Source organism: Coffea eugenioides, chromosome 2 (assembly GCF_003713205.1).
Source record: "Coffea eugenioides isolate CCC68of chromosome 2, Ceug_1.0, whole genome shotgun sequence".
In the NCBI taxonomy this organism is placed as follows: domain Eukaryota; kingdom Viridiplantae; phylum Streptophyta; class Magnoliopsida; order Gentianales; family Rubiaceae; genus Coffea; species Coffea eugenioides.
Window position 1 is genome coordinate 51,977,805 of NC_040036.1, and position 12,663 is coordinate 51,990,467.

A 12,663-nucleotide genomic window follows, 5' to 3' on the forward strand; every position below is an offset into this window, starting at 1 on the left:
ACTGGACTATGCTAACCTGTACTAGTCTCACACCTCGCTCGTATCCCCTGTAAGGAAAACAAATCTAATAGAGCGAGCTAAAGCTCAGTGAGGTTCCAAATAGCAAGTTGACCATTAATTAAAAGTGAAAGTATCAAAGTAGCAAAGTAGCGAGCATAACAAGTCAAGAAAATGAGTAATAACACTTCAAATAGCAATTATCAAATGAGCGAGTGTAAAGTATTTAAAAAGAAACAATAACACGACAAGTAATAATCATTTCAAAGTATAAGGATACGGATGACTCTCAGGAGCCAAATTCCCGTTGGTTCATCAGAGTTTGATCAAGTAGTAGTTGACACTCCGTCAACTTTCGAGTAAAGTAACCAATCCAGTAGTACATCACTTAACGCCAATTTCCGTCCACCATTCAACTCCCTTATCGGGCCCAAACGCCAAGATAAACACGTGTGGTAATACTCGAGCATATCGATTAGTCGAGGAGGTATCACTCCACTCGACAAAACAAGATACCCATTGTCGCGCTCCATTTTTTAATAAAAATAAATGGTTTAAAAGGTGAATTTTGATTAAATTTTTGGTTGGAAAATGAATTTTTGATTTAAAAAGAAAATAAAAAATATGAGTCTAAATGGGACTTGAAAATGCGACGATTTGACCCAAAATGTAGTTTAAAAAGGGTTTTTGAAATAAAAATCGGAGTCGCCACTTGGTATTGAGTTGAGGTGTACCAAATCACCTAAAAATGAATTTTTAAAGAAAAAATAGAAAAACCCTTTTTAAACGACTTCAAGTCCACGAAAATCAGAGAAAAAGATTCGGGAGTCACATTTGAAGAAAGGGAAGGCAAGGATGAAAATCCAAGGCACCCTTTCAACCTAGCCAAGGCTAGTTGCGCGATTGAGTCAAAGATTTTCTTATTTTTAATCTAAAGATTTATCACATTTGGATGTATTATATGAATGCAAATCCTAGACCTAAGAGGGTATCGGGGAGTCGAAATTTCTCTTCAAAGCTCAATTGATGCCAATCACATTAATTGTGATGCCCCAATAAAGACTCTTCGAAGAAGTCACAAATAATGCAAGTCATGAGACTCAAAAGAAAGAAAAAGTAAAGAAAATAATAATCTACAGATATGTATGACCTAAAGGAATGCATCATAATGGGTGCGGGGGACTTATACTCGTGACTTTCAATGTTCCCTTTAATAGAGGGAATACGAGCGTGCTAAGGTTAGAAAGCCAAACTCGTCCATATCCCATACGCAAGGGGTTCTCCCTAATCTAAACAAGCAAAATGTACTAATCTACCCCTGATTTCCTAAATGAGATATAAATCTAAATGTTATATATACATAGGGGTAAGGGATATTTTATTAGGGGAAGTATTACGTGAAAATGATAAAAATCCTAAAAATAGAAAATTATGCATGACATGTAATGTAACTATATGATCTAACGAAGGAGGTCCCTAAAGGGTCTAGCGTTGGACTAGCCCATGTTTCTACTTCTTTACTAGCATTGGACTAGTGAGAAATCGAAATCGGATAAGGGAACACAACTAGCGTTTGGAGCTAGTGTGGTATCGAAAATGGATCACAACTAGCGTTGGCCTAGTGTGATAACATGTCACACTATTTAATTTATAAAATAAATTAATCCTATACAAGCTTTAATTAAAAAGCATGTAAACACATATATCAAATAAACACATAAGACCATAATCATGAATCCAATGCAAAGCCCCTAAGAAAGCGGTAACACATACATAGCATGCGAATCAGCACCAAACTCATAAAGCAAATAAACCTAACTATTACACTTGGGGAGGTTCCTACTACAATCAAGGGGAAAAGGCAAAAATAAATAAAATATAACTACTCACTTACAACCTTGCAATTAAATTGCCTTTCAAATAATCAAATTGAACTAAAATAAATATGCAAAGCAAATAAATAAATAAATGAAATGAATAAAAACAACATTCAAGAAGGCATACAATCAAACATGTAAAGTCACAATAGGGGCACGTAGAGTCAAATAAAGAAAGAATAAGGGATAGAGTGTACCTCCCTTGAGTTGATGCCCTACATGGGGTGAATTACTTATTTACCCTCCAAAATAAAAGAAAAAGATCAAGTGCATCACTTTAATTAACAATAACCACAAAAGATAAAAAATGACATGAAATTGAATTAAGCCAACTGTACAAACTCTTTAAGTCTCCACAATTTTCAGTCACTGAGCCAAAAAGCTTCACTCCTTTCTGTTCTTTTGCTAAAAATGGTAAACCTTTTACTATTGCTCTTTCATGTAAAACATCAAATGCATCTTGTCCACGGGTTATATGGGTTATTGATTCTGGGGCCACTGACCATATGACTAGTGTGTCACAATTATTTTCTACCTACAGTCCATGTGCAGGCAATAAAAGGGTCAAGGTTGCTGACGGATCATTATCCGTCATAGCTGGCATAGGTTCCGTTGTCATCTCTCCTACTCTAACACTTCATAGAGTTCTTCATGTTCCAAAGTTATCATGCAATTTGCTGTCCATAAGTAAATTAACTAGGGATCTCATGTGTCGGATTAATTTTTTCCCCTCTTTTTGTGAGTTTCAGGAACTGACCACGGGGAGGATGATTGGATGTGCTAGAGAAAATGGGGGACTTTACTTCCTTGAAGATGGATCAGATATGACAACACCAATCAAAAACACATGTTACGGGTCTGTCTCTATTACTAGTAATAAAGAGATTATGTTATGGCACTTTAGACTAGGACATCCTAGCTTTTATTACATGAAATACTTATTTCCAGATTTGTTTAAGAATAAAGATTCATCTTCTTTTCAATGTGAAATCTGCGAATTGGCTAAACATCATCGGTCTACATTTTCTATACATCCTTATCAGCCCTCAAAACCGTTTTTTCTATTACATACTGATGTTTGGGGTCCCTCTAGAATTTCAACTTCATCTGGAAAAAAATGGTTTGTTACATTCATCGATGATCACACAAGAGTTTGTTGGGTGTATTTGTTAAGAGAGAAATCAGAGGTTGCAAGTGTGTTTCAAAAATTCTACAGCATGGTTTTGACACAATTTCAAGAAAAAGTCAAAATTGTTCGGAGTGACAATGGAAAAGAATATTTCAATAAAATTTTGGGAAGTTTTTTTCTTGAAAAAGGGATTGTGCATCAAAGCTCCTGCAATGATACCCCACAACAGAATGGGGTAGCTGAAAGAAAAAATAAACATCTTTTAGAAGTGGCGAGGGCATTACTTTTTTCAAGAAATGTTCCTAAATATCTATGGGGCGAAGCAATTTTAACTGCTACATATCTCATAAACAGAATGCCCTCAAGAACCTTGAATTTCCAAACTCCTCTGAATTTTTTCAAAACCATTTATCCCATGTCTCGATTAACATATGAAGTCTCCTTAAAGGTGTTTGGGTGCATATCCTTTGTTCACAATCATGAACAAGGTCGAAGTAAGTTAGACCCTCGAGCAAGAAAATGCATTTTTGTTGGATATGCACCCACGCAAAAGGGGTATAAATGCTTTGACCCCATTTCGAAAAAAATGTTTGTAACCATGGATGTAACATTTTTTGAAGATAAACCTTTCTTTGGAGATCCTCTTCAGGGGGGGACTCGGCATGTAGAAGAACTTGTAGAAGATGATGATGTTTTTCGTATTGCAAATCAAATTCCTGATCAAAATTTTGTTGATAGGAGAATTGATTTTTCTGATTTTTTAGAAGAATCTGCAGCACAATTTCCTCAACAAGAATCTTTTCAAGATAATAATCCTAAAACAACAAATGACACTCTTCAATTTGCCCGTCAAAAGGATTTTGAAAAACGTGAAAAAATTGATCAGGGATTAGAAGAGGATCTCTTGTCTTTAGTGCCAATAACAGAGTCGAATTCTCTTAGTGAAAGAGATGGGAATGTAACTGAAAAAACCTTGAAAACCTATGTCCGGAAAAATCATCGAGGAAAAGATAAAGCTCCCCCTTCTCTTCACGACAAGGAATCCGAACCTAGGACAGAATTTAATGTTTTTGAGTCATTAGATAAAGTTTCCTCTGATTCAAAGATTGCTGATTTGGATCTTCCTATTGCACTTCGAAAGGGAGTGCGTTCTTGTACCAAACACCCTATGACTAACTATGTCTCTTATGAAAAGTTATCCCCTACCTTCTTGACATTTACTTCACAACTTTCTTCTGTGGAAATTCCAAAGAATGTACAGGAAGCATTACAAGTTCCAGAGTGGAGAAAGGCTATTGAAGAAGAGATGTATGCTCTTGAGAAGAATCACACATGGGAAGTAACAAATCTGCCACAAGGGAAAAGGACAGTAGGATGTAAATGGGTCTTTACCATCAAGTATAATTCCGATGGGACATTGGAACGGTACAAAGCTCGATTGGTGGCTAAAGGGTTCACTCAAACCTACGGGATCGATTATCTTGAAACTTTTGCTCCAGTGGCAAAATTAAACACTGTTAGGGTGCTTCTCTCAATAGCAGTAAACCTTGATTGGCCGCTCCAACAACTTGATGTCAAGAATGCATTTTTAAATGGTGATCTGGAGGAAGAGGTGTACATGGAGTCTCCCCCTGGATTTGAAGGGAAGTTTCAGTCTAGAGTTTGCAAGCTAAGAAAATCGTTATATGGTCTCAAACAATCTCCTAGGGCCTGGTTTGAAAAATTTACTAGGTCGGTAAAGAATCAAGGCTATACCCAAGCTCAGAGTGATCACACCATGTTTGTTAAACACTCCAAGGACGGGAAGATAGCAGTACTCATTGTGTACGTGGATGATATCATCCTCACAGGAGATGACTTAATTGAGATGGAACGGCTGAAGAAAAGTCTTGCTTCTAGCTTTGAAATCAAAGATTTGGGAACACTACGATATTTCTTAGGGATGGAGGTAGCTCGGTCCAAGAAGGGCATTGTTGTGTCCCAACGCAAGTATGTTTTGGATCTTTTAAAGGAAACAGGGATGAGTGGATGTCGACCTGCAGACACTCCTATGGATCCGAATCACAAGTTAGCAGATATAAAAGATGGAACACCAGTTGATACTGCTCGATACCAAAAGTTAGTAGGCAAGCTAATTTACTTGGCTCACACTCGTCCTGATATAGCTTTTTCAGTGAGTGTTGTGAGCCAGTTTATGCATTCTCCATATGAAGAGCACCTTGATGCAGTATATCGAATTCTGAGGTACTTAAAAAGTACTCCAGGAAAGGGATTGTTCTTTAAAAGAGGAGATCGAAAGACCATTGAAGCTTATACAGATGCTGATTGGGCAGGATCAGTCATTGATAGAAGATCAACCTCGGGATATTGTACCTTTGTATGGGGCAATTTGGTTACTTGGAGAAGTAAGAAACAAAGTGTTGTAGCTCGTAGTAGTGCAGAGGCAGAGTACCGAGCTATGGCTCATGGTGTGTGTGAGATGTTATGGCTGAAGAGAGTTTTAGGGGAGCTGAAAAGACCTATTGAACTTCCAATGAGGCTCTATTGTGATAACCAGGCGGCAATTAGCATAGCTCATAATCCTGTGCAACATGATAGAACCAAACATATTGAGATTGACCGCCACTTCATAAAAGAGAAACTTGAAGGAGGAATTATCTGCATGCCATTCGTTCCATCAGCTCAGCAAATAGCTGACATTCTCACCAAAGGACTCCTCAGACCAAATTTTGAACTTCTTACAAGCAAGTTGGACATGATAAATATATACGCACCAACTTGAGGGGGGGTGTCGAAGATATTATCTCCTATGATTATGGGAGATATTATCTTCCATAATTACCTCCCATAATTATGGGATTTTATTGCTTATGATCAATCAAGTTTGATTGCTTATGATCAATCAAGTTTGAATAGATAGGATATGAGTTGATTATGTAATCCCTAAAATCATGGTTCTATTACCTTAAGTGGTGGCAGAACTATGATAGGGTTGTCCTATATATGCCTACCTTGTAAGCATATTTAGTGTGTGGGAAAATAAAGAAAAGGAGAGGTTTTTTTTCATTTTTTCCTTTTCTGTTAAAATTTACAGTAATTAAGCATGGAACTGCATGATGCCATAAAATGCCTGAACCAGATATAAATGTAACACAACCAAACTCACATTACCAAATTGTTCCCTGAGAGTTGTTGACAATTTTCAGAGTCATAGTAACTTACAAGAGTTCCAGTGACTCAGCTTAGTCACATAATGTAAGATACTTTTCATTTAGCAAGAAAGCAGAACACCAAATTTTATGTAACCTCAACTCTGCAGTTTAGCACAATGAATTTCTAAGCTCTGCTTTCATTTTCTAAAATTACAGAACATAGGAGCCACATCTAGCTACCACTAATTAAGTATTCCATGGGCATAAATCTTAATACACAAAGATAACAGATTAAACACACGGCTAGAAGTTAAAAGAATGCTCTTATGCTCATGCAGTCTAAGAAACAAGTGAAGAACAAATCAAATAAAAAAGCAAGCTGAACTCTGGGGTTATAGGCATTTTTGCCATTAATACTTCTCATCTGAAAACTAAAAGTATATCAATCAAAATTTAGTGCAAGTTGAGCAGCGAAAAGAAAAAAACTAACATGTCCAGATACGATCTTCAATGATGAACCAGGACATTAGATCACAAAGACTTAACTAAGTAAATGTAATGGCAGAAGAAACAAAATTAATCACCACTATCAAGTAATATTCAACAGATCATCATCAGCACCTTTTAGTGGTCTCCAGCCCTGTGCATTCATACTCCATCAACAGCATTTGGAGAAAGTAAGCTTTCAACATACACCTCCACTTGCGCAAGATCTCCCAAATTAGTAACCCGGGGATAGTTGTAAGCATTATCCTTTGTACTGTAAAGCGCTATGACTGGCCCATATTTAAACAGAATTTCACCTTCCTTGGACAGAAAAACAGGTTTCAAAAAAATTTCACCACTAGGCTGACTGAGATTAAGGATCGAAAGCACTTTAGCCCATGATTCATTAGCACCATCCTTCTCCATCACCCAAACATCCACAAGATTGCTTCCCTGATCATAAGACAGCGACAGATGTCCATCTAAAACATGTAAATTCCAATCAGAAGAAAAACCCATCCACTGTTCTGGCTTTTCCACCTCTCCAAATGCCTCGCTCGCCAAATCAAAACTAATAATTTTCCGTACGTCATCAGAGCCAGGAATACGATTCGAGACCCAGTGGAGCTTTCCATTTGCAAAGCAACCATATTCATTCATATCACCCACCTTAAAATCCTCCTGAATCCTCCTCCACGAATTACCTTTTAGACTATACACCTTAACCCGGATTTCTGTACCGAAAACATCAGAAACATTTACAAACGACACCCCAACTACCTTGTAATCCTCATTAGACTCATCATATCCAAAGCCATAACAAAATAAAGAGTCCCACCAATTATTGTGCACAGTTTTGCTACCAAACTTGGGCAACCTTTTAGATTTTCTTGTTGCAGGGTTCCAGAAATACAGTCGATTTCGAGGACTTTTGATGCATACCAAACCATTACAAGAACCCACAATATAAGGCAAACTACCACGGTTGAATCTCATGGGATTGTCAACAATATTTGCGCTTGTCTCAGTACTGGGAGTCTTGGATGCATTCAGTGCAGGATTCAGAGAACAATTCTTGAAAATTCTATCAGAAATGAAAAGGAGCTTATGGCGATTGTAGTCATCCTCATTTAACGATTTCTCGAGATGGGCTTTAATGAATTCCGAGCTAGAGATTAAGGAAAGCCAAGATTTTGAAACGCACCTGAACCTCAAGAGGGACTTGACTGGAAGCCTTGAGAGGATTTCAAAGATGAGTTCATCAGGAATAGTATTATTGATGGTTCCCATATCTTCTACTGGCTGCTGCTCCTCCATTTGGTCTGGGGTAGGAATAGAAGATGAAGATTCTTGCATCTTCTTGATAATTGGGTGGTGACTTGATAATTGGTAATGCTTCTGATCTTGGGTTTTGTACTTTTTTTTCTTTTTTCTTTTTTCTTTGTATTTAAATTATGACAAAATCGTTCAAAATGGTCTCACATTTAGCTAAACGAATTTTTTTTCTCCATTTTTAAAATACTAATTGTACATCCTTTATAAATTTAAATTAGCAAAATTTAATTCAAATCTAAATTTTTGATCATTTTTTAGTCACTATGTAATCCACTTGTAGTAATTTTTTATGTACAAATAGGTCAAATCTAACCATTTTAGTGGCAAAAATAGATATAAATTGGCTCAAATCACACTAATTTGGAAATGATGAATAGAGTTTGGATAAGATATTACTTTTTCATGAACAAAAATGAATATAGATAGGAGATCATTTATTTAATCACAAATAGGATCTAACCTTTTTTGCATTTAAAAAAAATAACCATGTGGGATCACATGATGAATTTTGAACAAAAAGTTGTCAAAAATTTTGGTTGGAATCTCATTTTATCGATTTAATTTTGTAAGGGGCGTAAAGTAATTATTTTAAAAGTAAAGGACAAACAAATTTATTTAATGAAATGTGAGAGATATTTTGAACATTTTTTCAGAATTTATTGTTGTTGAGAAAAATTTTGAAATTGGGTTTTGAATCATTTGATAAAGTGAGTATACTTTAGAGATTCAAGGAAGATCAAAAATAAATATCAAGAAAAATTTTTCGATGAAAGTTTACAGGATAGGGGTTTTTGACTATTGTGTTCGCAGGAGATGCGAACGTTTGGGGTTTCTTCCAAGGGATCTGAAGGCGTGAGCTGTGCAGAGTAGTAATTGGCGCCTTCATATTGCAGATTTCCTCTTCCGTAAAGGCGTGATGTTTTAGCTACTTGATACATCACGCTTTTCAAAATCACGAATGGATTTATTGATTGTCCTCTTGATATCTTTTATGATTTTGAAGCATCAGACATATGATAAAAGTTGCTCCTAGCAGGATAATTTTCTGTTATCCTACTTCTCTCACAATGTAGACTTGGTGATAAGACTTGTTTTTGCCTGAAATTGGAAGTGAATGGAGCGGTAGCCTGAGAAGCATCTGCTCTGAGCCCTTGTGCCTTTGCCTTAAATGAACCCGCTTCCACCTAGCATTTGAGGATGTCAATGAGATGTATGGGAAGAGTAATTCTAGCATTTGAACCTACACATATGTAACAAGTCTGAGGGATTTAATCTACATAATATCCAAACATTAATGTAGACATTCTTACCACTTCATAACATCATATTCATGTCCTTCTAGAATCTAGTCAAGAGCCAGCACATAAAATATCCAGTTTGTTGTTCAAAAAAACCAAAACTTACCTGAATAGTTGAAAACATAAGTTAAAAAAAAAAAAAAAAAAAACAAACAAACAAACAGCCACAAGCTTAGTGGGAGAAAAACACATTTTTATCACCATTCTACCAGTAGAAACCAAGAGAAAACTTACAATCTCCGCTCCAGTAGAAACCATACATGGTTGCTTATCGACTCAATACGAGAAATGGAGAAAGATCAACTTATCTATACCAAAGATAATAGAAAAAATACATATATGCAGCAGCAGCAGCAATCAAGCGAAAATCTGGTGCCTAACGAAAGTAGTCCCATGGAACAATCTCAACAAGAACAACAAAGTAGATGAGCTAGTTTCAACCTACCCAGGCGTTTGAGATTTTAAAGGGAAACCTTTGGCTGAAGGATGGATAAAACGAAATGAAAGGAGAGTTTGAAGGAATCTTTAGATAATACAACATTGTATTGACATCTATCTTACTTCTGTCCTGCTCTACTCGATTTTGTGTTCTTCGGCACAAATCTAAGCTGCATACGTTCATTCATTTAACTGTGACCGCTCAAAGTACACTTTGAACCGAATATACTCCTGAACCATATTTTCCAAACTCAAAGAGTGGCATAGATGTTTATGCAGAGCATTCTATTGATATCTATCTTACTTCTGTTCCCATCTACTCAATTCTGAGCTTTCCGATACAAATCTAAGGTGCATACTCTCATTCATTTAACTGTGTCCGCTCAAAGTACACTTTGAACCAATCAAACTCCTGTACCACATTTTCCAGACTCAAAAGGTAGCAGAATTATATGTTTATGCGGGTAAGCCAATAGACACGCTCTTCTTGACTATTGAATTACAATGGTTACCTAGTCCTTTGATAACTTTCATGTTGTACATGTAGAGTGTCTCTATATGCATGCCTGTATGGTATCAGAGCATTAAAAAAAATAAGCCTGTATGTTATCCAAATAAGCCAAATCAAACAAAAAGGATTAAAAAAGGGGAAACTAGAGCTGACATAGATACAGTTTCCATACATTGGATATTTTTAGTTCTTTCATATCTAATCAGATGCCTAATTCTTCATGTCTGGACATCAGGGGCAACTAAATGCGTAGCTGAAATTAGGCCCTGCGCACTTGAATTGGTGTGAGATGACCAATAGGATATGTCATGCTAAGCAGTTCTACACAGGCACTTATGGAGGCTGTCATAAAACAAGAAGTTTTGAAGTGGTTCAACTTGAAGCTACCATTTGTTTTCCCTGTTTGGATAGGACTGGAGCATTTCTGTCTGGCAATAGCTAATCTTTCTTTACCATTTGTTTCCCCTGTTTGGATAGCCTAAAACAAATTAGGACCTGCAAACATTGATGAGATCATTAACTCCAACAAAGTAATATTGCCTATCGATTTATGATGTTCATGCATTCTATATAAGCAAATAATAGTTAAAGACTTCACATGAAGGATCTGACAATTCTAACAGTGTAGCTGATCGAATCGTTCACCTGAACAGATTCAAGTGAAACGAAGTAATTCTGGTGGCAGGGAATTTTTCAAATGAGGAACAATGTGGTCTTAGTGGTTGAGACTATTTCATCTGAATATATATCTCTGTGTGCATCATCAAATCAAAAGCCACCCTGTTTGCTTTCTGAAGCAAAGATTGGTGAAAACAACAGATAATTAAGCAAGGAGGTGCATGGTACCACAAAATACATAAACCGGGTTTTCATGGAATGCAACCCAAGTCAAGTGAGGAACTGCATGATGCCATAAAATGCACAAACAAGATATACAAGGAAGACAAGCAAAGTCATGTTTCAAATGTATTCTTGCTGACAATACTCAGATTAATATAAACTTACAAGAGGTCCAATGATGCACTATAAATACATAATGAAATACCTTTTAGTTAAGAATTAAGGCACAACACCAAATTTCAGGTAGTACACTTGGCAGTTTCCTTGAAAAAAAAAAAAATAGTAGATGTCACATATAACTTGATCAACAGTCAAGTACTCCACAGACAAAAGCAGATCCGTAACAGATTAAACACATGGCTAGAAGTTAAAAAGAAATCTCTTATCCTCGTGTAGTCTAAGAAATAAGTGCAGAACAAAATAAAACAAAAATTTCCGGCAACCTGAAATCTGGAGCTATATGCATAATTTTGCCAGTAAAAATTCTACAATTCAAAAGTAAAAGAATATCAACCAAAACTTTTTTGCAGATTAAGCACCGAAAGACAATGTACCAACATGTGCAGATAGGATCTTAAATCATAAATCAGGAAATCAGACCATAAAGATCTAAAAGCTGACTGTAATTATAGAAGACAGAAAATCAATCACCACTATCAAGTAATGTTCAACAGATAATCATCAGCACCTTTTTTAACAGTTTCAAGCCCAGTGCACTGGTACCCCTTCAACAGCATTAGGCAAAACCAAGCTCTCAACATACACATTTACTTGTGAAAGAGCTCCCAAATTAGTAATTCGCATATGCATGTGAGTATTATGTTTTGGATCGTAAAGGGCTAAAACTTCCCGAAATTTACACACAATTTCTACTTCCTTTGATAGAAAAATAGCTTGCCCGGAAATCCCACCATTAGGGCCACTCAGATTAGGAATCGACAGCACTTTAGTCCAAGACTCTTTAACACCATACTTCTCCATCCTCCAAACATCCTCTCCAAATGTCTCACTCGACAAATTAAAAGTAAGAATTTTCCGCCCATCATAAAGGGCTAAAACTTCCCCAAATTTACACACAATTTCTCCTTCCTTTGATAGAAAAATAGCTTGCCCGGAAATCCCTCCATTAGGGCCACTCAGATTAGGAATCGACAGCACTTTAGTCCAAGACTCTTTAACACCATACTTCTCCATCCTCCAAACATCCTTGCAACTGCCTCCATGGTAACAAGACGAACATAGGTGCCCCCCTAAAACTTGTAAAGTCCACTCTGCAGAAGCCACTCTGTGTCCACCTCTCCAAATGTCTCACTCGACAAATCAAAAGTAAGAATTTTCCGCCCATCATGACAGCTAGGAATGCGATTCCAGACCCAATAGAGCTTTCCATTCACAAAATTACCACATGCGTCAATACCATTCACCTTAATGTTACCTCAATCCTCCTCCACGAATCAGTTTTGAGACTATAAACCTCAACCCGGATTTTTTTACCCATAGCATCAGAAACTTTCACAAGGGAAATGGCAACTATTTTGTAATCATCATTAGACTCATCATATCCAAAACCATAACAACTAAACAAATGTACAACATTTTA

The 12,663-nt window shown here is 36.6% G+C and overlaps 2 protein-coding genes across 2 annotated transcripts; both read right to left on the reverse strand.

The window, feature by feature from the left end:
• Positions 1 to 6,754: 6,754 nt before the first annotated feature.
• LOC113762814 (F-box/kelch-repeat protein At3g23880-like) lies at positions 6,755 to 7,985 on the reverse strand. The gene has a single exon (XM_027306416.1). It carries the CDS (start codon positions 7,956 to 7,958, stop codon positions 6,804 to 6,806), a length of 1,155 nt encoding a protein of 384 aa, XP_027162217.1. The 5' UTR covers positions 7,959 to 7,985; the 3' UTR covers positions 6,755 to 6,803.
• A 3,780-nt stretch (positions 7,986 to 11,765) lies between these two features.
• On the reverse strand, positions 11,766 to 12,257 carry LOC113759864 (F-box/kelch-repeat protein At3g23880-like). The gene has a single exon (XM_027302442.1). The coding sequence runs from the start codon at positions 12,255 to 12,257 to the stop codon at positions 11,766 to 11,768; it is 492 nt and encodes a 163-aa protein (XP_027158243.1).
• Between the last annotated feature and the right edge of the window lie 406 nt (positions 12,258 to 12,663).